The 25,561-nt window shown below is 37.7% G+C and overlaps 1 protein-coding gene across 1 annotated transcript in view; it reads left to right on the forward strand.

Annotated features, from left to right (window-relative positions):
- Positions 1 to 16,032, forward strand: part of RNF125 (ring finger protein 125) — a 37,834-nt gene extending 21,802 nt beyond the window's left edge. Inside the window, exons 3-6 of the mRNA XM_068563108.1 lie at positions 1,706 to 1,800; positions 4,530 to 4,620; positions 11,874 to 11,981; positions 14,501 to 16,032. Of these exons, the coding sequence (XP_068419209.1) occupies positions 1,706 to 1,800; positions 4,530 to 4,620; positions 11,874 to 11,981; positions 14,501 to 14,587 (381 nt within the window). The 3' untranslated portion in view covers positions 14,588 to 16,032. The remainder of the gene's footprint in view (positions 1 to 1,705; positions 1,801 to 4,529; positions 4,621 to 11,873; positions 11,982 to 14,500) is intronic.
- The last annotated feature ends 9,529 nt before the right edge of the window (positions 16,033 to 25,561 follow it).

Here is a 25,561-nt window from a genome sequence, read left to right on the forward strand (position 1 = left end):
GGGCTACTCTTCGTTGCGGTGCGTGGGCTTTCTCTATTTGCGGCGAGTGGGGGCTACTCTTCGTTGCGGTGCGTGGGCTTCTCATTGCGGTGGCTTCTCTTATTGTGGGACAAGGGCTCTAGGCACGCAGGCTTCAGTAGTTGTGCACATGGGCTCTAGGGTGCAGGCTCAGCAGTTGTGGCGCATGGGCTTAGCTGCTCCGTGGCACACGGGATCTTCCCAGACCCGTGTCCCCTGCCTTGGCAGGCGGATTCTTAACCACTGCACCACCAGGGAAGTCCCAAACAGTTTGTTTTAAGACAGATGTCTAGATCGGTCCTAGTTTTTACATCTTTTTAGATGGATAGTTATAAAACAAGGATTTGTTCTTACTTTTCCATTTGCTTTTTTTAAAATTATTTATTTATTTATTTTTGGCTGCATTGGGTCTTCATTGCTGTGTGCGGGCTTTCTCTAGTTGCGGCGAGCGGGGGCTACTCTTTGTTGCGGTGCACGGGCTCAGTAGTTGTGGCTCGCGGGCTCTAGAGTGCAGGCTCAGTAGTTGTGGCACATGGGCTTAGTTGCTCCACGGCATGTGGGATCTTCCCGGACCAGGGATCGAACCCGTGTCCCCTGAATTGGCAGGTGGATTCTTTACCACTGTGCCACCAGGGAAGCCCCCCATTTGCTTTTATTTTTGTCTTTTGTGACAGTTATAACTGTTTTCTTGACATGGTAGATTTCATGTCTGAGGTTTAACTTCCGTAGCTTGGGCAAAATGAAGCAGGGTGGGTCGGCCACCTTACAGCTGTACAGAGCTTCCTTTAGCACAAGATCTTATCAGAGTTTCTAATGACACATTTAGTAGAGTATGTGTTATTTAGCAACAGATCCCTCATGGTTAGGAAATCTGAATGTATATCTGGAAGGACAAGGGCTCTTTATTCTGCCTTGATAAAAATGGACTGCAGTAGCTGTCCTTTATGTTTGCTCTTAATGGGGCCATTAAGTATACTGTATATTGTGAATTCATGTAATACTACTGGATGTATTATAAAGCCATGGTATTTATATCTTTCCCTGAAGCACAGGGTTTCTTTTTACTTACTCTGGACATCTCTAAAATCCATCTATTTATTCTTTTTACCTCTCTTTGTTTTTCTTTCTTTCTATCTCTCTTTTTACTTTTTTTCCTTTCCTTCCTTTTGCTCTTTTTCCCCTCCCCTTTTTCTTCCTTACTTCCTTCTTTCCATCACCGATTTAGGTAATAGTATCCAAAAAAGTAAACTTGATTTAATATACATCTTTCCACTTTAAAAAACATATACTTTCTAGAAGAACCAAATTCAAGAACTCAGCTTTTGGGTCTTCTAGTTGTAAGAAAATTTTAAAATAGTGTTTTTTTTTGGGACGTCCCTGCAAGTCCAGTGTTTAAGACTCCACGCTCCCAATGCAGGGGGTGCGGGTTCAATCCCTGGTCGGGGAACAAAGATCCCACATGCCTCGCGACATGGCCAAAAAAAAAAACTACTTAAAATAGTGTTATTCTTGATAATGCCTTAAATTGGTTGTACTATTACCATGATTGCATCCTTTTAATCAACTGACCCCACACTATGACCTTATTTGAAATAAGGAAAGCAATAAAGCTGGGTCACAAAAGACTTCATTGACTGAAATGAGCCCCTTTTCAACAGTGAGCTTATTTTAATCTGCTTTTATATAGGTTTGCCTCAGTGAAATGAGGGCACACATAAGAACATGTCAGAAGTACATAGATAAGTATGGACCACTACAAGAACTTGGAGAGACAGCAACAAGGTTTGTTTCAGTACAATTTAGTTTAATGCTAAATTTGATATGCTTATAAAGAACTTAATGAGCCAGAAAGCTTAACATTTTTGTGCTGAAAATATGTATGTAGTTATGTTTTGGCTTCTAACCATAATACCTATTATTGGTAATCATTTGTTAATGGGAATAATTACAAAAGAATTTTGCTCTCTCTGCTTTAAAAACTTTGTATGGGGAGAACCAACTGAACACTGGAGAGACTGTGGAAACTTCCTCAGACAAGTTTATGTGGAAGAAGATACAAAAATAGAAAGCAGAACTGTTCAATTTCTGCTAGGCTTTATTTTGTGACTAATAGAGTCCTGAAGTAGATGATGGTTTAGAGGTTGTTGTCTTTACTTTTCCATCACCTCCTCTCAGTTCCCCAGCTCATTCTCTCTCATTTTGCTGGTTTCTCTTTAGAAGGGACGAAGTGACATCTCAGTATGTATTCTAGAAAGAAAGAACAGGCGTGGGGCAGGCATTCTGAATCCTATACCTGTTTGCTGGGTAGTCTTATATGGGGCTGGAGGAAGGATGGAGGTGGCTAGTAGGTGTAATGGAGGATATTGATCATTAATTATTTTTTCTTAAAAAAAAAAAGAAAGAAAGAAATCTGGGTTATTACTCTCCTGATGGGCAGAGGAATTAAAAAGTTTGGCATCTGCCTCTGCTAAAGAAATAAAGAAATGATTTGTGTTCTCCTGCATAGGGATGATGGTTTTGAAACCATTAAATCTTCTTATGAATGCAGCTGTCCAAAGAGGTATTCAGTATAATTTCTTCTTTTCTCCTGAAGATAAATGTTAGTTCTGCTTATTTTAAGAAAACACATGTATAGCCCAGGGATAGATACCCAATATTTTGTAATAACCTATAAGGGAAAAGAATCTGAAAAAGAATATATATGTATGAGATACATATGTGTATATATATATATAACTGAATCACTGTGCTGTGCACCTGAAACTAACACAACATTGTAAATCAACTGTACTTAAATAAAAATGTTTAAAAAAAGAAAATATACTACTCAAAATATAACTTAAATTTCCTAACCCAAAAGTCTAAACGATCACCCCATTCCTCTCATTTTACTAGAGATTACTTTGCAAATGTACATTTTATTATAGGATTATACCATTCTGTTAAATTGTAAGTGAGTATTTTAGCTCTAGGCAGAGTATGAATTCTGTGTGGTTTGATTATAAGGTTGATAGGTTTTATGAAAATTTTAAAATATACTAAACCGGGCTTCCCTGGTGGCGCAGTGGTTGAGAATCTGCCTGCTAATGCAGGGGACATGGGTTCGAGCCCTGGTCTGGGAAGATCCCACATGCCGCGGAGCAACTAAGCCCGTGAGCCACAACTGCTGAGCCTGCGCGTCTGGAGCCTGTGCTCCACAACAAGAGAGGCCACAATAATGAGAGGCCCGCGCGCCGTGATGAAGAGTGGCCCCCGCTTGCCGCAGCTAGAGGAAGCCCTCGCACAGAAACGAAGACCCAACACAGCCCAAAAAATAAATAAATAAATAAATAATAATTAAAGGTGCTAAAAAATAAAAATAAAAATAAAATATACTAAACCAATTTAAATACTAATTTCTCCTGCTAGTTAGAATGAAATAATAAAGAATTGAAATAACAGAAAATGAGAAGGGTTGTTGATTAATCAGTATTACAGGATAGATTAATATTTGCATTTAAGATAGAAATCTTTGCTTTATGGAAGAACTTACTACATAATTCAAATTTAAAAAATTCTTATGCAGGGAGCTTGTCCAGAATACAAGTCTTGGGGAACAGGAAGTTCTATCTACAATGGAAAGTGAGCAAAAAATTCCAAGCCTCCATATTGTCCCTAAGAATTTAAGGCAGCACTGTGCAATGGAAATATAATGCAGAGCACATATGTAATTTTAAATTCTCTAATAGCCATACTCAAAAAAGTAAAAAGAAACAAGTGAAATTAATTTGTAATATATTTTATTTAACTGAATATAGCCGAAGTCTTATCCTTTGAACATGTATTCAATATATAAATTATTGTGATATTTTACTTTTTTATGTATGTATAAAGCCTTCAAAATTGAGTGTGTGTTTTATACTTCCAGCATATCTCAGTTTGGACTAACCCAGTAGACACATACCGAATGACTAGTCCGTTGGACAGCACAGATGTGAGGGACAGATACGCCTAGGTGTGCATAAGGATGTAACAAGGTAGTTGCAGGCCGTTTTCCATTCTTCACTGGATGCTAATACTGTGAGTTGACACCTGTAGTTATATATGCCAGTGTTCTTACATATGCTAGTTGGAGAACAAAGTAACACCCCATTCAGATGTTACCTGATTTAGGAAAGGGAGGAAGTAAAAGGGACAGAAGAAGTAACCTAGGCGCAGCTGGGTGGTTTGTTCCTCTGTTTCTCAGTTGATGGGGTGCTCAGATTGTACTTCTCTTCCAAAGAAAATAAAGTGCTTCAAGCGCACTATAACTGATTCTCTATCCTGCCCCTGTGAGGTTACGCATTTACATTTCTCACGAGAAGAAATTTAGGCACCAAGATTATTATCAGGATTGGAAAAAGAACATCAACTCAGAAAGAATGAGGACTAGAAACTAGATCCACTTACATTCTATTTTTTACCTCTAGTTAAGTGACTACTGTCTAATTATCAACAATTTCAGTAATGTTTGAATTCTATGTAATTTCCAGGTGTGTATGTCCATTTTGTCAGAAGGAATTGGATGAAGACAGCTTGCTGGATCATTGCATTACTCATCACAGATCAGAAAGGAGACCTGTGGTGAGGATTTGTGTTACTATACATTTCTGCAGTGTCTATATTTGGTACACATTAGAAAACGTGGAGTCTTAACCACTGGACCACCAGGGAGTTCCCCTTATAATTTTCATTTTTGTATAGTTGAGAGGTAAGGCAGGGTGGTGATGGATACGTCATCATTTACTTAGCCATTTTACTATTTTAGAACATTTGGATTCGTGACGATTTTTAGGATTTGAATTCACATTCTTGTACATTTAAACTTTTCCTTCTACAGCACTTTTTTCCTAAGAGGAGATTCCTTAGATTGATATTTCTGAGACCAAGAGTGCAAGTTTTTATTAACTCTTGAAATGTGTTCTAAAAAGTTTGAGTCAATTTATATTTTTGTCAGCAATTTATGAGTAAACCACTTTCACCTTAACCTGGCCAAGATTGGGTACATTTATTTATTTAAAAAAAATTTTTTTTTTGATTTAGGAGAGTGTCTTGAATTACCCAATAAGAGAGTTTTTTACACAGTAATATCCTGTAGCATATTTCTAACTCAGAGAAAAAGGACAAAATATGATCAACAGAATCAGAGTAGAGACTATTCTTATATGGAAAGAAATTATGAAATGATGGTATGAACACAAATGTATGGACTTTTGAATGTTGTACTTATAAGGGATAAATTATGCGTACACTTATTTTTAAATTATCCAGGCTTAACAGATGTAAAATGATACCTTGAAGAGTTTTTTGAATTTTATTTTAGTTTTATGTTGTATATGTGTACATGTGTATATATGTGTATGTGTGTTTTTCATATACATGAGTTTGGGGTTTTTTTAATTTGTTTTAAGGTTTGGTTTTGTTTTTTTTTTTCCATAAAATCCTTTTGCAAAGTGGATGAAGTTGAAATGTAAGTATATTATATAGGTGATTGATGGAGAGATAGCTAGACAGCACTTAACGACAATCTTATGAGATACATATGATTCTTATCCCCATTTTACAAATGATAAACTGAGGCTCAGAGAGGTTAAGTCTTACGAGGTAAGTCTCATAGCTGGTAAATAAGCAGAGCTACAGTTTGAACCCAGTAGTCTAGCTCCAGGGCATAAATACTGTGCTCCACTAGCAAGTTCAAGACAAAAGTCCTCCCACAGCACAGTCAAAGGAATTTGTTATTCATCCTAATGGCCCAGAGGTTTGGTTCTTGGAATGGCTAGCTAAGAGCTTGATATGTGTTGGGGCAGCAGAGGAGGGTGTCATGGGCTTTTCCTGCTCAAGTTGCTCTGTGGGAGGAACTGGGCTAAGGAGGTGTTTTATGATAGGTCCCTGGAGAACTGTCCTAGAGGAAGCTTGAAGAAAGCATTAGGATGGCATAATAGTGACTACCATTTACTGAGTTCTGGGTGCCTCTTTGCCTTCTCCTAGCAACCCTATGAAGGAGGTATTATCGACACAGTCTGAGCCCTGACCAGTAGTGCCGGGGTGCTGCTCTGGCTGGAGGAACACTAGGCACTCTGGACCATGGGCCGCATTACAGCACCCCTCCAGGGCAGGCCCCATATTTGTCCATCCATTGGTACTGTGTACCTGCTCCGCAGAAATCCAGTCCACGTGCCGCTCAGTTTGGCCATCAGATTGAAGGCAGCCCATGGAAGCTGGGTCTTCTATGATTCAGAGGTCATAGAGGTCACTGAAGAAAGCCGACATGAGGACAGAGATAAACCAGGAATCGTGGAATTTAGTAGTTAAAATGCCTAGGCTCTGCTGGGGCAAAGTGAGAGTAGCATCGACATATATACACTACCGAATGTAAAATAGTTGGCTGGTGGGAAGCAGCAGCATAGCACAGGGAGATCGGCTTGGTGCTTTGCCATGACCTAGAGGGGTGGGATAGGAAGGGTGGAGGGAGGCTCAAGAGGGAGGGGATATGGGGACACGTGTATGCATATGGCTGATTCACTTTGTTGTGCAACAGAAACTCACACGGTATTGTGAAGCGATTATACTCCAATAAAGTTCTATTAAAAAAAATAATAATAATTTGTATATCTGGAGTTATATACAACATATTACCACCTGTTTCCTTTTAGTTTTTGTAATGTGGCTACTCAAAAAATAAAATTATGTGTGTGGCTTCTGTTACATTTCTATTGAACAGCAATGCCCTGGGGCGGGGGGAGGAAAGCCTAGGCTTTGGAGGAGATAAGCTTTGGTGCAAATCGCAGAAAATCCCATTAACCTCTTTGCCTCTGTTTCATCATTTGTAAAATGGAGATGATGATAATGATGATACCTTTTGCACAGGGTAAATGAGTCAGGTGATGATGCCAGGTTACTACCATTTTTGCAGCTATATCAAATCAAGGCTGGAGCAGATTTCTCAGAGGAAGCCATGTACTCTCACAGTTGGGGAACCCAAGCTGGGAGAGGTGGAGGAGGTGAAGTAAATTTTACCACAAGACCAGGATGCTATCAAGGCCTTCAGGCAGGAACAGATTGCTCAAAAAAGCCATGGTTCTGTAATACACCAGGGCTGTGTAAAAGTGGTCTCTGGAACAGAAAACCTTCAGGTTTCCTGTGTTAGTGTTCCGTGCTTAAGTGTAGAAGCTTAAGACACATGCACTCGGAAGCATCTAGTGCCACTAGAAGTCCGGAAAAACCCTGTGGTTAGGAAAAGGCTGGATGCAGATACTGTGGCAGGGCTGGAGTCACGTGCTTAGGGATCCTCTGGGGGCACGTAGGTGAAAACACCCGGTGGAATCCTTGGATGAGGAGGGCTGAGTCCAAGCTGCTTCTGGATTGGTGTGGAAGTTAACAAGGAATTATTGCTCTAAAGGACTGAATTGCTGGGTTTGCCTTCAGATAAGATCAGTGACATCATCTGACTTACCAGATATAAGAAGTTTCAGGGCAGTTAGAGATTTGGGCTAACGATTCTGCCTTCCAGATAGAATTAGATAATTCAGAGGTGAAACCACAAGCAACTAATCTTTTCTTTCTGAGTTGCTCAAGCAAACAGGGGTAGTAGGTTATGAACATCAAGGAATTTTGACTCTTCTCATGTGCAACCTCAGAACAGCTCCTTTTTGTCACACAGTAATTATATTCTGCCATGTTTTCTTTTTCTTTTTTTGAAAAATTATATCTATGGAATATTGGACTCAAAAAAGGCAAATGACACACACAGCATGCTTCAGATTGAATTATGAGACCACTCTTGAGAGAAATTTAATATTTTATCTTATAAAGGGAAGACGTTTCAGCAAGAACCACACTTTCTGGCTCTTCTCTCTTTCCAGTGTTTTCTTTCACTTGTTGGTTCTTTTCTGTGTGCCCCTTCCCCCTCCCCCCCTACTCTGCCCAGCATGTGGGATCTTAGTTCCCCAACCAGGGATTGAACCTGCGCCCCCTGCGGTGGAAGCGTGGAGTCTTAACCACTGGACCGCTAAGGAAGTCCCCACTGGTTGGTTCTTATTTATCCTTTAGAACTCAACTTAAAATTCACTTCTCTGACACCCAAATTAATTTCCGCTCTTGCTTTTCTCCCCTCTTTTTTCTCATTTATCACAATTCGTTAATTGTGTATTTGTGTCTGTCTCTCCCTCCAAATTATTAGGTTCATGAAGCCATAGAACTTAATTTCTTTGTTCAGCACTGCATGCCCAGCTCTTGGCAGAGAACCTAGCACATAGTAGGATGTAGTGATATGAAAAATAGGATATTTAAAAAATCATATTTCCATTCACACAGGTTCAAAGGTAGTCTTATTTTCTGCCTTGATCCTGAGGTTCATTCCTTATGGGAAGGGACAGGACTTCAGTTGGTTTGGAATTAAAAGCTGTAGTGACAAGAGCCTGAGCCCTCAACCCCACAGCAGTTTATTTCCGTGGGGATTCAGAATATCTGTGGCTGGACTGGGCAGTGGGAGCGTATGTGCATAAACGTGTTAGAAGGAGAAAATCTTCCTTAGATATGCTTCCAAACTCCTATTAAATTAGATGTGCCATTTGGTACCTTAAGTTTGGTTGCATATTTGTCTGTAATTATTTTCAGTGCATGTCTCTTTTGGCATTGGATTCCGTTATCTTTAATTTCTTCCCCAAATGGTGTTTACCATTATATAGAAAGTGCCCTGTAATTGGCTGAGTTGCTGTGGGAGTTAATTGAAACCACAGATAGAGCTGGGTGTCCATTGTAATAGATGCTCCAAAGGATTGAGGTTAGTGGTAGCTTCTAATATGGTGGCTGTTATTTACCCATTGCGTTCACTGTCATATAAAGTCCATGCCGAGGTGAGGCCAACATCCTTTTTTTTTTAATTGAAGTACAGATGATGTACAATATTATATAAGTTACAGGTGTAGGTATACAATATAGTGATTCACAAGTTTTAAAGGTTATACTCCATTTATAATTATTATAAAATATTGGCCATAATCCCAATATATGGGATATATGTTGTATAATATATCCTTGTAGCTTATTTTATATATAATAATTTGTACCCCTTAATCCCCTACCTCTTAATCCTCTACCCCTATGTTACCCCTCCCCTTCCCCTACTGGTAACCACTAGTTTGTTCTCTATATCTGTGAGTCTGCTTCTTTTTTGTTATATTCACTAGTTTGTTGTAATTTTTTTTAGATTCCACATATAAGTGATATCATACAGAATGTGTCTTTCTCTGACTTATTTCCCTTAGCATAATACCCTCCAAGTCCATCCATGTTGCTGCAAATGGCAAGATTTCCTTTTTTATGGCTGAACAGTATTCCGCTGTGTATATATATACCATATCTTCTTTATCCCTTCATCTGTTGATGGACACTTAGGTTGTTTCTATTATTAAAATATTTCTTGGTCTTAGCTCTGTTCTCACTATGTAGGGATCTCAGGGTAGATTGAGTGCTATTTTGGGATAGCCATATTGTCAATTAACCAAGATAGCTAGAACATAAGGACATCATTAATTATTATAAAGCAATAATAATTTAAATGATGTAATTTTATTTAAAATAAGACATTAAGATTAATCGAGTAGAGCAAAATTTTAAAATGGACCTTATTTATAGAAGTTGAGCATATTGAAATTGGGACCCAACCCCACATAAAATAATAAGAAAGAAAAGAATTATGTAAAGATCTCATTTAAATTTAGAGAAAAACATCATCCAAGCTGATAAATTAGACACTGTTATAATATGAAAAGGACATTGGATTGTCTAGTAGAGGCCTAGATTCCAGCTCTGATACTTGAAGTGGTGTAAATTTAAGCTAATTTTTTTCCTCTCTGAAATTGGGTTCATCAACAAAATAAAGATGATAATTCACTGGGTTTCTGTGAGAATCAAATGAGAATACCACCTCATTTATTGCCTAACATATACTTGGCACTCAGTAATGATTCTGCATCTCATTTTTAAAAATGAATACACGAAGAAATACAATTTAAAAAAAAAAACCTATGTTAAGATGTAATAAAGTGGTATATATTAAAAGAAAGAGTCACTTATATTAGCCATTTGAGAATTACAAATTAAAACCATGATGAGATACCACTACATGCCTATGAAAACAACTAAAATAGAAAAATGTTGACAGTAACTAATGGTGATGAGAATGAGGAAAAACTAGATAATTCACTCATTGCTTGTGGGAATGTAAAATGGTCCAGCCATTTACAAACAAAATAGTTTGACAGTTTTTTACAAAGTTAACTGTAACACTAACCCAGCAATCACACTCCTAGAAATTAATCCTAGAAAAATGAAAATATGTTTATGCAAAACGTCTATGCACAAATGTTCATTGCAGCTCTATTTGTAGCAGCCCAAAATAACAAATGTCCTTCAAAGGTAAATGGATAAACTGTGGTACATCCATACCATGGAATACTACGCAGCAGTAAAAAGGAAGGAAATATACTGATGCACACAACAATTTGGATGAATCCCAAGGCCATTATGCTTAGTGAAAAAAAACCCAGTCTTAAAAGTTCTGGAGAAGAGATCGGTGGTTGCCAGGGTTTGGGAGAGAAGAGGAAGTTAAGGAGCAGCACAAGGGAGTTCTTTGTAGTGAGAGAACAGTTCTGTATCCTGATTGTGTTGGTAGTTACATGCATTTCTATATGTGTGATAAAATTTCATAGAACTATACGTACACACCCCCAAAAAATGAGTTCATGCAAAAAATGGTGAAATCTAAGTCAGATGTTGTCTAGTTAATTGCCAATTTCCTGGTTTTGGTAATGTACCACAATTATGTAAGAAGTTACCATTTGGGGAAGCTGGGTGATTGTGACATGATACCTCTCTGCATTATTTTTGCAATTTCTTGTGAGCTTATAAATATTTCAAAATGAAAAAGTTTTATTAGAGAGCCATTAATGGCTATTAAATTAGGAAAATATGTATAAATACTAATACCTGATGCTGGTATTAGTATTTGATGCTGGTGTATTATAATCTGTATTGCTGGTGGCAGTATAAAACTATAGAGTAATATATATTATGAACTGTGAATTTCATAACTTTGACCTTCTAATCTCCATTTATGGTCATGTATCCTAAGAAAATAATCCCCCCGAACGTAAACAATATAGATACTGTAATTTGTAATAATAGAATATCCACATACCAAGAAAACGTCAGTATTCCAAGAGGTAGGTAACTAATTAAATTCTGGCACACCTACTGACTGTAATATTGTTTAAATGATAAAGTGATAGGGACTTCCCTGGTGGCACAGTGGTTAAGAATCTGACTGGTAATGCAGGGTACACGTGTTCGAGCCCTGGTCCGGGAAGATCCCACATGCCGCGTAGCAACTAAGCCTGTGCGCCACAACTACTGAGCCTGCGCTCTAGAGCCTGTGAGCCACAACTGCTGAAGCCCATGTGCCTAGAGCCCGTGCTCTGCAACAAGAGAAGCCACCGTAATGAGAAGCCCACGCATCGCAACAAAGAGTAGCCCCTGCTCGCCACAACTAGAGAAAGCCCCGCGCTCAGCAATAAAGACCCAATGCAGCCAAAAATAAATAAACTAATTTTTTAAAAAAGTGATAAACATATACTTTTATATACAAGAAGTGCATATGAAGAAATAAGTGCAATTTTATTTCTTTATGTTGCTTTAATATTTATACAATTCTAAAACAATACCAAGGTATGGCCAATCTAAAATTCATTTTGTTGAATGGTTATTTAATTTTTTAATTCTGACAATAATGATTATTTAAAATTCTTTCTTGAACTCTTGATCTTGTTTATTTCCAGTTCTGTCCACTTTGCCGTTTAGTACCTAATGAGAATCCAAGCAGCTTCAATGGCAGCTTAATAAGACATTTGCAAGTCAGTCACACTTTGTTTTATGATGATTTCATAGTAAGTATATTTTCTTACTTTTACATTATGTTTTTATGCTGTGTTTAGCTTACCTTTCTTAATCCAAGTGAGTAAGATTGTAGAGGAAAAAATGTATGTATAGCTAAAATGTTAAGTATTAGCATTAAGTAGGAAATCATAAAAACATGCTGTTTTATAAACTGACTGTTAATAGTAAAGTAGTTACCTGCCTTAGACAAAATCATTTTCTTTGTGATGTAAATAATTAGCCATTGTATAAAGACCTAGGTTTCACTTTCACATTATTTTAATTTCTACTCTAGTGCCTCCCAATATATGTTAATAGTTATAATTTTTATGAAGTAAAAAACTTATATAGCTGAGAGGAAATCATATCAGTAAGGAAATGGCTCAGAGAATTTGCGTTCATTTTATAATACACTGAATGGCTAGTAACAGACATGACATTATCAGTGTAGCGAGACACACGGGCTCTATTTTTAATTTAAATTCTATAAAACACAACTCTCGTGTTTATTGAACTTTTTTAAACTTTAAAAAAATTTATTATGAAAAAATTTTAAACATACACAGAAGTAGACAGGATAATATAATGAACCCCTGTATACCCGTCAGCTACCCATCAATAACTACCAACTCATGGCCAATCTCATTATATTAAGGATTTTTTTAAGATGAAAGAAAAATCTGGTATAGTATGAATAGTTCTAATACTTATGACCGTAGTTTCTGTTATCAGAAATGGTAATAACAAGCAAAAGGTTAACATAGTCTTTTTTCTATGTGTTGTCATGTGAGAGTGGTGCTTTGTCCCCAGAGTCCCTTTCAGCAAAAGGGTATAGCCTATCATGGGCGGGAAAATCACTCATAGCCATGCTCTGAAACAGTACATTTTATTGTTACGTTTATCTAAATACATGAAATGTTAAGGGTTAAATTTGAATTTGCATATAATTTTCACATGATTTTGACTATTTTTATGCAATCTCAAGATGGAATTTAATAATTGTTGAAGGTTGTCATTGGAAATTTTTCTCCATGCATTCTGATCTGCCCACTATGATTATCCAGATTCAACACAGGGGACCTGGGTTCTGACCTGGGTTTCAGTAACAGCCCTGTCACAGCTGTGTGACCTTAGGCAAGGTATTTCACATTGGAGCCTCTGTTCATTTGTTAAGTGAGGAGAGCAAAGTACATACTGCTTCCAGAAGCTCTTGTGGGAATTAAATGAGATAACGCATGTAGAGTGATTTGCACAGTTAGGGCACGGATGTTAGGCAAACTGGAGATGGGGAGAGGGTAAATGGGAATATCAGGACCACTTGAAGAATCAAACAAACCACACTACAGAGGCTTCATATTCTTCCCTCCGTCTCTCAAATAATGTCTTTTCTGGCCACCAAGGCACACAAGCCCTCAACAGAGCCATGTGTTCTCATTTTTCATAACACATAGGGGTTCCTCTTTATCTTAGCTCCATAAGACACGTTCTAAAAGCCAAGTTGATTCCACGCCTGTCTTGGCTGTTCATGTTCAGTCCATTCTTCTCAAGATCATTCAAAGTATGACCCAGGGCTGGTCAGGAAGAAGCCACTTTGATGAGAGTACTTTCCACCCACTCAAAACCATATTCTTGGATGTGGAAGTGAGGTTGAAACGGTGTTCTTTGTTTTGATTTTCTGTTTCCTAAACTACCAAGTACTATGCTAAGCATTTTATGCAAATTATCTCATTTTATTCCTTGCAGCAACTTCTGTGAAATGAGTGCTATATCATTATCCTTACTTAGCTATGAAATATCTGATGCTCAAAGGTTAATAAATTGCCTCAGAACAACCTGGCATTGAGTCCAAATCTTGTGCTCTGCTGTGCTTTATAGCTTTCCTTTGGATTTTTTTTATTTGCTTTTATGTTTTAGAGTGGACTTCCAGTAAAGATTTTATTTCATTTTTTTAGTTTATTGGCGAAGAGGAGATGGACTGCAGAGGATGGGGCTCTTAATACTTTTTGCTTTATTTATAGAATGTGCTGACCTAAAGTTTTGAATTCCATTTTGACCATAGGGAAGCAAGGAGAAAGAGCGTTTTGTTTTCAACCTTTTTTTTTTCAAAACTAGATATTCAGTAGTACAGCTGGGATTGGTGAGTCCTATGGGAATGTCTTAACTTTACGTGTCTTAACTATTACATGTCTTATCTATGGGAATGTCTTAACTGTTACATGTTTATGTGGAGCATAGCACTCTGACAGGATTTGTACTGTTGGCTAAAAACTACTAGTTAGATCAGATATAAATTCCAGATCAAAACTATTTTACTATGACTGTAGCTAGTTGATTGATAGGCAGTAAAAATGAAATAGAAAATGCACAAGCCCCAAAGCAAAAGTCCTGGGTTCTATGAGTTTTTGTGGAAACTTGGACTAAATTCAGGGCTTCACTTTGCAAGATGAGGCATTGTCTTAACTCTCATCCTCCAATTTCTGAAAACTGTCATCTCTGACTGTATGTTTCTAATTATTTTTCTTTATTGTAGGATTTTAATATAATTGAGGAAGCTCTTATTCAAAGGGTTTTAGACCGGTCACTTCTGGAATATGTGAATCACTCGAACACCACATAATGGTATTAAAAGAAAAGGGAAGGAGACCGTACAATTGCACCATTTTTTTCAAGATGCTGCTTGAAGAATTGGAGGGAAACTGTCAATGTTTGATGGGCAAAAAAGTGTACAACCCAGTTATATGTTTGTCCATGTTTATTGTTATGCTGCATTTTAAAACTGCTTTCATTTTGGTGGTTTAGGTCTGTTTTACATTCTTGAGTTTCTCAGACACTTAACAGCAAAAAAAGTCTCCATCAGCCATTAATATATGGAAGAGAACATAAGGCTGAGTATGTGGGTGAAGGATCTTTATTTGCAAATCAGATGACATTGTGTGTAATGCTACATATTGATAACTTCCCTCATGGTTGGTCAAAATAACTAATCTTTGTTCTATGGAGAGTGAAACAAAGTGTGGTCATTCAAGGAAATGTGAAATCTCTTCTAGAGTTCACGTTCTAACTGCTAATAGAATAACAGGAATAACCTTGTATGGAGTAGGAAAGGAAAGTTTTGGCAGTTGACAACGTCCATTTAATCAAATTGTATAACATAATACTGTAATAAAATAAATTTCATGTTAGGAATGTATACTTAATGCTTTAACTTTTTATAACTATGCACACATAAGATTTTAATATTATATTTTTCAAATATTTGTAGCTTATTATTTAGAAATATTTCTATAATACAGGCAACTTCTTAAGAACCATCAGCTGATATTTACAGTAGAAGTATTCACATCCATAATTTTTAGTGGAAAATCCTAAGGGCTTTGATTTTTTTTTAATTTTATCTTTTAGGAATATTATAAAATAAACAGAAATACTGAAAACCAAACAGAAAATGTATAGCTTATTACATTCTCATAAGCAAACATTCTTTTAGAATTCTGCCAGTCACCTTGGATGTCTTCTATGTGTCCTGTCACAGTTAACAAACCTCTTCCTCAACCCCACAGGAGTAAACACTACATTGATTTTAATAGTACTCACTGCCTTCCATTTCTTTCGTAGTTTATCCCCCAAGTGTGTGTCTCTACACACTAGCTTTTAATCTTACCCATTTAAAATTGCTTTATTAAATATATCTCTTAATGTCTGTTTTTAATTTCTGGGTTTCTCCTTTCTTTTCTTTAAAATTTACCTATTGAAGAACCTGGTTTTATAAATTTCCCACTGTCTATATTTTGTTAATTGCATACTCATGGCACAATTCAGCATGTTCTTCTATCCTCTGGATATTGACACATGGATCCAGAGATCTGAGCAGAATCAGGTTCAACCTTTTGGCCAGACCATAGATCATGGTGTATTCTTTCAACAGAGGGCACAGAATGTCTGGTTCTGTCTTTTGTGATGTCAGCTGAAATTGATACTCAATGCTTAGATCCATTGATTTGTTGTGGGTTGGAGAATATTCTATCATTTCTTTTTCATTTATTAGTTGGAACATTTTTATAAAGAGGTGTTTCCCCATATCTACTATTTGGTTAACCAGTGGTCAAGTTCATATAGGAAAGGGAAAATAAACTTGAATTTTCCCCTTTATTTACCAATTTTCAAGATAATAAACTTGTTTTCTATCATCCTCTGTAGATCACTTTTTTTAAGTGTTGTGAACTCATGGATTCAAACATATTTGATAGGCTTTAATCCATTTCACATATTGCCTTATTAAAGCTCAAATTGTCCTATCTTTGGTCATTGGGAGCCTTATCAAGTTGACTCTGAGTCCTTTTGACACTACTCTAGCAGTCTTTAATGGCTTCCTTGTAGTCTCCTATGACAGGCTATTCCAGGCTCAACTTGTATGTTTCCTGCCCCAGACCTGGTAGCAGCCATTTCTCTTAATGAGCCTGGTTACTTTCAGTGAGAAATAGTGCTTCAAAACTGTAATTGTGACTGTTAAGTTCATTGCGGCTATATTGGTCTTTGTTTCTAGGAGACAGCTAGGAAATATCCTTTTTTTAAAGATAAAACACTTCATTCATGAGTTTATTTTGATACTTGCAAATCAAATTAAGTACTACAGGGTTCTTGCCTAATCTTTTCTATTATGTTTGTGTCTTTTGCTTTTCTCTACTGAGAATCCTGGTCTTCAAGGACACAGGAATATCCCACAATTATTCATTTCCTTCATCTACTTTATGCATGCAACAGTCTCAGAATAATAATACTAATAAACCATCACCAGTATGATAGCTGGTACAATTAAAAATGTTTTTCATTTGTTCTCCCTAATCTCCTATTTTTTAAAGTTGTACTATATCAACATTTTCAAGGAATTCCCTGGCGGTCCAGTGGTTAGGACTCTGTGTTCTCACTGCCCAGGGCCCGGGTCTGACCCCTGAATGGGGGGAACTAAGATCCTGCACAAGCCTCATGGCGCGACCAGAACAAAAAAAACCTTTTTTTGAGAACCTATTGGTGTAACATACAATACTCCCTTCTATCCCCCATTTAGCTAAGTTCTTCAAATACCTGTATATTTAGTGCTTGCTACCACTCCTTATCTGATGGCTCTATTTTTTCATATTTGGCTCTCTAATGACAAATCCAGGACATAGAATAATATTTCCATCTTGAAGGCAAGCAAAGAAGCTACGAAGACGCTTGATTTCAACTCCTGAGCATAAAATGTTACTTGGTTGTGGTTAGCTTCTTAATTGTAATCGTCTATAAGCTTCTTTGTTCCTTACACATAAATGTAGTCATAGCCATGTTCCCCAAAATTTTCTATAGTAAATTATCCATTACTTCTTAAAAGCCTTGCTTACCATTCTGCCATCCACCGCAAGGTAATTAGAAAAACGTAAAGCTGGGTGAAATCTAGAGGGCCATATTTCCTCCCTTTTAGATACTGGTTTCAAGCTTGCTTTTTGCAGCTGCTAACAAGTAAGAACAGATTTTTAGTTTCACCACCTCTCTTCCTACAGTTTGGATGGCTCAACCAATAAAGCAAAACCTATTGGACAACAAGGGCAAAAGGAGAGGAACTTTTAAGAGGTAATCATTAGATTGAAAATATAGTCCTGGAAAAATAAAAGAATATATTTCTGAGTATTAGTACTCACTATCCAGAAAATAAATTTTTGTTAATTCCGAGCAATACAAAAGGCATCTTTAAATCTGTAAAACTTGAAAAAAACTTCAAAACTTAAAAACTGTATTTTGAGTAAAGCTTTAAGTCACCTGCCACTGTTAAACCTCAGTGCAGCAATTCTACATCCTGTCCCTGGATATCTCTTATGATAATTTTGCCCCCTACGGGACAAACCAGGTGCTGGCCACCTGAATTATTTTGCCTTTTGAATTATTTTGAGTTCTAAAATAGTGAAGTGCAACTATTATTCATTGTTTCACTGTGCCTTTAACCTTTTATTAAAAGGAATTTATAATTCATTGTCTTAAAAAACGAAAACCAATATTTGAAGCTGTTGACTAAGCAAAAAATTTCACTCCTTTTTTTTAATAGCACCTCAAGATGCCAATTTTTCAAGGCCTTATGAGGGAAAAACTGATTCACATGTTATTCTTTAAAAGCTAAATTCTAATCCTACAAAAACCTATGGAGATTTTCCTTTTACATATTTTTTTCACCCAAGTTTCTAAAACGTATATTGAGAAATAGGATTGGGAATCTACGCTGAAGATAGTTCCAGGTCAGATCTTCTAAAAGATCCTGGCTCTAATGATGTTACTTTATTACTTTTACTGGGTGCTAAGTGTCCTTTGTTTTCAAGTGAGCTTACAACAGTTACTGAATACGTTTAACATATAATTAGTACCTTCAAGTAACATTGAAGTTATTCTAAAAAGTCACTAAGAGATTCATCCTTTTATTATTCAACTGCAAAAAATAAATCTGTATAATGATCAGAAATTAAAATGTACAATTCCTTTTCTTCTGTAAATATGTATTATTGTGAGAAATAAAGAATGGCAGGACCATTGCTTTCATTAAAATATCTACTGTGTCTGTTCTTAAACATGGATCTTGATAATTTTTTACATCTAATACCCTTTTATGCTTTTAAAACTCATATGTGTTTTAAATTGTCATCATTCAGCAATGTCTATCATGAAAATATACTTTCATTTAGGCCAGTAGTTCTCAATCGGGAGCAATTTTGCCTCCCAGGGGACATTTGACAATGTCAAGACATTTGGGGTTGCCACAACTGTGATGTGCTATTGCCCAGGATGTGGATCAAAGCCAGGGATGCCACTCAACATTCTACAATGCACAGGACAGCCCCTCACAGCAAAGGATTGCCCTTCCTGTCAATCATGATGAGGTTTAGAAACCCTGGTTTGAGTCAAGGTAAAGCTGAGCATCATGGAGTTATTATTGGCTCTGCTTCCAAAGGACTCCATTGAAATTTAAAAGGCAAGATGAAGATGAATTTTGTATCTCTTACTCCCTGCTAAATACATACTAAGTTTGGGGTGGCTATAGCTGTCATATGTACCCCAGTTCAGAATGTACTAAAGCATAGGAAAGTTTTTTTTGGATTTTTTTCACAAGAAGAGGAACAGGCCAGAGCACAGGTCTTAATGGCATGACCTCTGATGACTGTTTGCTGAGTGACATCCTAAAAGATACCGGGAACCCAGAATGGTTTGGGAAGGCTTACTTTTATCACTTAGGTTAGAGTTATTGAAGTAAATAAGGTAAAATGGGACTTCCCCGGTGGCACAGTGGATAAGACTCCGTGCTCCCAATGCAGGGGACCCAGGTTTGATCCCTGGTCAGGGAACTAGGTCCCACACGCATGCCACAACTAAGAGTTCGCATGCCACAACTAAGGACCCCGAGTGCTGCAACTAAGGAGCCGGTGAGCCACAACTAAGACCTCACGCAAACAAATAAAAATAAATAAGGTAAATATATAACAGAGGGACACCTATGTCTGAGATCCTTGAGGCTAAGAAATATTTAAGCTTTTATCTTATGTCTAGAAAAATCATCTGGTACTTTAATCCTGCGGGCTTCAGAGAAGACCATACACGGGTCTTGATTAGGGCTAACCATTGCCCCAAAGCAGCCATTTAAAAGGCCCATGGAACTTCCCTGGTGGTCCAGTGGTAAAGAATCTGCCTTCCAATGCAGGGGACATCGGTTCCATCCCTCGTCAGGAAACCAAGATCCCCCATGCCGTGGGGCAACTAAGCCCGGGTGCCAAAACTCCTGAGCTCGTGAGCCTCAACGAGAGAGCCCACGGGCTGCAACTATAGAGCCCACTCGCTCTGTAGCCCAGCGCTGCAACTAGAGAGAGAACCCGCATGCCACAACTAGAGAGAAGCCCACGCGAGGCAACAAAGAGCCCGCATGCCGCAACGAAAGATCCTGCATGCCTCAGCAAAGATCCAATGTGCTGCTGCAACTAACACACAGCACAGCCAAAAAATAAAATAAATAAATAAATAAAATGTTTAAATAAATAAATAAAAATAAAAGGCCCAATGGGGACTTCCCTGGTTGTCCAGTGGTTAAGACTCCACGCTTCCATTGCAGGAGGCACGGGTTCGATCCCTGGTCGGGGAACTAAGATCCTGCATGCCACGTGGTACGACCAAAAAAAAAAAAAGGGCCCAGTGAAGGTGAAACACAGAGACTGGTCAAGATAGATTAGGTCATGCTTCGATTACAAACAACCCCCAAATCTCAGTACTCACCCAAGGTCTACTGTGGATCTTGGCTCTTCTCCAGGCAGCTGTTCTCCAGCCTCAGAATTCCGCCTTACTTTGATCTCATAGCGTTTGTATATGACCATGTGCCTCTCCAGCCACCCCTCACCACAACGGACTGGAGAATTGGTTACAGAGGTCATTTCCACTCTCATTTCATTTGCCAAGGAAAGTCATGGCCGCACGTAATTTCAAGGCATTGGAGAAGTGCAATTTCAGGTAGAAGAGAACTGGATATTGGGATATAATATTAATGCCAACCATGGAGGTACAAGCTGAGAAGAGCTGACAGAGAAGCAGAGGTCCATAGGGGAAAGGTCTTAAAAACATCTTTGAAAAGGAGGGGTGAAAGTCAAAATGAGACTGGGTTTTTTTGTTTTTTTTTGTTAGCTTCTGCTTTATAACAAAGTGAATCAGTTATACACATACAATATGTTCCCATATCTCTTCCCTCTTGCATCTCCTTCCCTCCCACCCTCCCCATCCCACCCCTCTAGGTGGTCACAAAGCACCGAGCTGATCTCCCTGTGCTATGTGGCTGAGACTGGGTTTTTAAAAACAGGAAATAATATTCTTTTTTGCCATGGTAATCTTTTCATTAATTTTATTCACAATTTGGGCTCAGTTTACCAAATGAAAAACCTGTCTGTTTCTCAAACATAAGACAATAATTTCTTTTTTTGAATCATTTTTCTTACTTATTAAAAGAAACACCAAGTGCATTCTCAGTCTTTACCACTGTATTTTCTCAGTATACTTCTTGTGTATCTTCATCAGAACCACTTGGGTTACTTGGTATAACTGCATTTTTCTCAGCCCTCCCCAGATGTACAGAATTAGAATGTCTGAAATTCTGATGGATTCATCAGCAAGTCATCAAAATACATTCAGCTCTATCAATTTCTCACTGTCTCCACGATTACAGTTTTAATCTAAACTATCATCATCTCTTTCCTGGATCCCTGTAGTAAACATCTAATTGGCCTCCCTCCACTTATGACAGTATGGACCATTATCCATAGAGCAGTCAGAGATATCTTCAAAAGCACAAATCTGATCATGCCCCCACCCGCTTCCCACTGCTTAAAATGCACCAAGGGCTTCTCATTGTTACTTGAATAAAATTTAAATGCCTTTCCATTCCCTTCCAAAGTTCCTCATGATCTGGCCTCTACCTATTTTTCCAATTTCATCTCTACTCTCTCCCTTAATCCCTACATTTCAGCCACACAGGTCTTTAGGTTAAGCACACCAAGATTAGTGGTTCCTGCACCTTGGCACTTTCTATTCCTTCTGTTTGAAAAGCCCTTTCCCAGAGTTTGACATGGCTGCTTTCTAATCTTTAACTCCCAGATCAAATGTCATCTTCTCATAAAGGATTTTTCTCATAATTCTAGCCAAAGTCATTTCCCCCTTTTGTCTATTATCCTATTATAGTTTCTTCTTAACTGCTATTAGAATTTGAAATTAGCTTACATGTTTATTTTCATTTTAATTGAGTGTCTCCCCTCTCTAGAATATAAATTCTTTGAGTGCAGGTATACACCACTAATCTACCCAACATCTTAATGTGCATCTTAAGACAAAATCCAAAACAGTGGCACATGGTAAGTACTTAGTAAATATTTCTGCTAATCTATCATTATAGTTATTGATGATATAAAAACATGTAAAAACATAATGTTTTTATCACATGAAGTTCACAAGAGTGATAAAAAATATTAAAACCCTAGTAATCTAGCTCAAAGTCTTCATGAAACCAAGCAGAAGAATAAATTAATTCGTTAGTAAGAATACCTCAATAGATAAGTGTCTTAGTCAGCTTAGCAGACTATAAAAAAATACCATAGGCTGATAAAAGATTGAAATAATGCCATTTGCAGCAACATGGATGGACCTAGAGATTATCATGCTAAGTGAAGTCAGACAGAGAAAGACAAATACCATATGATATCACTTATATGTGGAATCTAAAATATGGTACAAATGAACTTATTTACAAAACAGAAACAGATTCACAGACATAGAAAACAAACTTAAAGTTGCCATAGGGGAAAGGGGGTAGGGGAGGGATAAATTTGGAGTTCGGGATTAGCAGGTACAAACTATTATATATAAAATAGAAAAACAACAAGGTCCTACTGTATAGCACAGGGAAATACATTCAATATCCTATAATAAGCCATAATGGAAAAGAATATATATATGTATAACTGAATCAGTTTGCTATACACCAGAAACTAACAACATTGTAAATCAACTATATATACTTCAATTAAAAAAAAAATACCGTATGGGAATTCCCTGGTGGTCCAGTGGCTAGGACTCCAAGCTTTCACTGCTGAGGGTTTGGGTTCAATCCCTGCTCAGGGAACTAAGATCCCACAAGCCGCAGGATGTGGCCAAAAAAGAAAAGAAAAAAAAAAAATACCATAGGCTGGGTGGCTTAAACAATAGACATTTATTTCTCACAGTTCTGGAGGCAGGGAAGTCCAAGATCTAGGTGTCAGCAGATTTGGTTATTGGTGAGTGACCTCCTTCTGGCTTGTTGATGGCCACCTTCTTGCTGAACCCTCACATGGCAGAGACAGTGAGCTCTGGTCTCTTCATCTTCTTATAAGAGTACTAATCTGCTCAGGACCCCATCTAAACCTAATTACCCTCAAAGATCCACCTCCAAATACCATCACATAAGGAGTTAGGGCTTCAACATGAATTTTGGGGGACACAAACATTCAGTCCATAACAATAAGTATGCAATAATATAAATATAAATAAGAATAGAGAGAAATAGCTAGTAAAACACATACAAAACATGCAAATACAGTAATTAAAGATATTAATTTGAACTCTATAGTGACATATTAATTATTTTTCTATCTTAACACAATGTCTGGCATAGTGTTTGCTCTCAGTAAATATTTTTTGAATCAGTCTATTAGCAAATTTCTCAACTGATGGTCCCCCATGCAAAGAAGATGTGGAGGAAATGGCACACTGGGGTGGTGTTAGTGGTAGAATTTACACATTACAAAGCAATTTGGTAGTGGTGTCTTACCTCTCCTTATAATAAATTTCATAATTTCTCTGAGAAGACTTCTTTGAGCCATCCAAGCAGAGTCAATCACACCATCCTTTATATCACTAGACCACATTATCTCTGGACCACACCTCCATTGCTATAGATACCATATTATATTTCTTTGTTTATATGACTGATACTCGTGAGATTGGGCATTCCTTAAGGGCGAGGGTTACATTCACAGGGCCTTACTAGAAACTCAATACATGTGTCTTAGTTTGCTAGGGCTGTCATAACATAACACCATACACCAGGTGGCTTAGACAGAAATTTATTTTCTCACAGCTCTGGAGGCTGGAAAGTCTGCCATCAAGGACCTTCAGGGTTCAGTTTCTGGTGAGGGTTCTCTTCCTGGCTTACAGACAATCACATTCTCACTGTGTCCTCACATGGCAGAGTGAGCAAGAGATCAAGCATTCTAGTGTCTCTTCTTATAAAGGCACTAATCCCGTCATGAGAGCACCACCCTCATGACCTCATCTAACCCTCATTACCTCCCAAATGTCCTGTCTACAAATACCATTACATTGGGGATTAGGGTTTCAACATATGCATCTGAGGGGGACAGAAAATCAGGCCATAACAATATGTTTGTTGAATGGAAAAATGAGTGGTTGACAAATGGTTCAGAATACTCATGTTAGCTCCTCAGTATATCCTTTCCTCACTAATAAAGTCTATATGGGGAGCAAAATTATAGTAAAAAGAGCAACTTTACGTCTGAATTTGCTCATTACTATTTCCCCAGAACTCAGCACAGTGCATCTATGGGCACTCAATAAATATCTGATGAATAAATTAGTGAATAAATTGTAGTTTGAGAAGCATAGGCAAGATGTTCTTAATGAATAAAGTCTTCAAGCCAGATACAGCTCTTCTTTTTAGAGATACACTTGTCAAGTGAGCCAAACTACTAGGCAGCTTCTCTCCTAGACAGAGTTTTAAAGCAGTGAGCAGTCCAGTAACATAGCTCCTACAGGACAAGCAGTATTATTTCACCTTCTTTCAGTGATATTAGAGATATTGCACTAATTCTGAAGGACAACTGTACATTGTATTTTACAGTTGCTGAGTTTAACTTGCTCCAGATTATACAGTGTAGTAATTTGCTGCAGAGTTACTGTAGACAACTAAATAAAACCCAGGTAACCAGATAAAATGAAGGAAATGTTTAGTTCTTATATCTACTATATTTTGATATGCCTCTAAATGTATTTCACCTTGTCCCCTTGACACATCCTTAATACATGCAAGACGGTCAAAGTCTTATATATAAAATCATACTATGCTTTGACAGTATTTCAAGAGTGTGTTCTCCAGAAATTTCAGTCTCGAGGTTTTTGATTTTAAAACTACCTTAGGGGGATTCCCTAGCGGTTCAGTGGTTAAGACTCTGCACTTCCATTGCAGGGGGCACAGGTTCAATCCCTGGTTGGGGAACTAAGAAACTGCAAGCCACGTGGCACGGCCAAAAATTTGTAACGAAATTTTTTTTCCTAAAGTAGTCAAACTCTTAGAAACAGAAAATAGAATGGTTGTTGCCAGGGGGCAGAAGGAGGGCGAAAAGAGGAGTTATTCCATGGATATAGAGTTTCAGTTTTGCAAGATGAAAAAGTTCTAGAGACCTGTTGCATAACAAGGTACATATAGTTAACACTACTGAACCATACAGTTAAAAATGGTTAAAATGGAAAATTTTTTTTAATTTATTTATTTTTTAAATTATTTTATTTATTTATTTTTGGCTGCATAGGGTCTTCATTGCTGCACGCAGGCTTTCTCTAGTTGCGGCAAGTGGGGGCTACTCTTCGTTGCATTGCACAGTCTTCTCATTGCGGTGGCTTCTCTTGTTGCGGAGCACGGGCTCTAGGTTCGTGGGTTTCAGTAGTTGTAGCACACGGGCTCAGTAGCTGTGGCGCACGGGCTTAGTTGCTCCATGGCATGTGGGATCTTCCCGGAGCAGTTCTCAAACCCGTGTCCCCTGCATTGGCAGGCGGATTCTTAACCACTGCGCCACCAGGGAAGCCCAAAATGGAAAATTTTATGCTTTTTTTTTTAACCACAATAAACAAACAAACAAAATTGGTATGTGGGTAAACCAAATACCAATTTATATACCGAATATATAGTTTCATGCCACTCAGTTTGGGAAATTACAATTGTTGGTGAAATTTAGGAAAGACGTATCATGTCACTGGTGAAGCCCTTGAGGTTTCA

This window comes from Eschrichtius robustus, chromosome 14, assembly GCF_028021215.1.
Source record: "Eschrichtius robustus isolate mEscRob2 chromosome 14, mEscRob2.pri, whole genome shotgun sequence".
NCBI lineage: Eukaryota > Metazoa > Chordata > Mammalia > Artiodactyla > Eschrichtiidae > Eschrichtius > Eschrichtius robustus.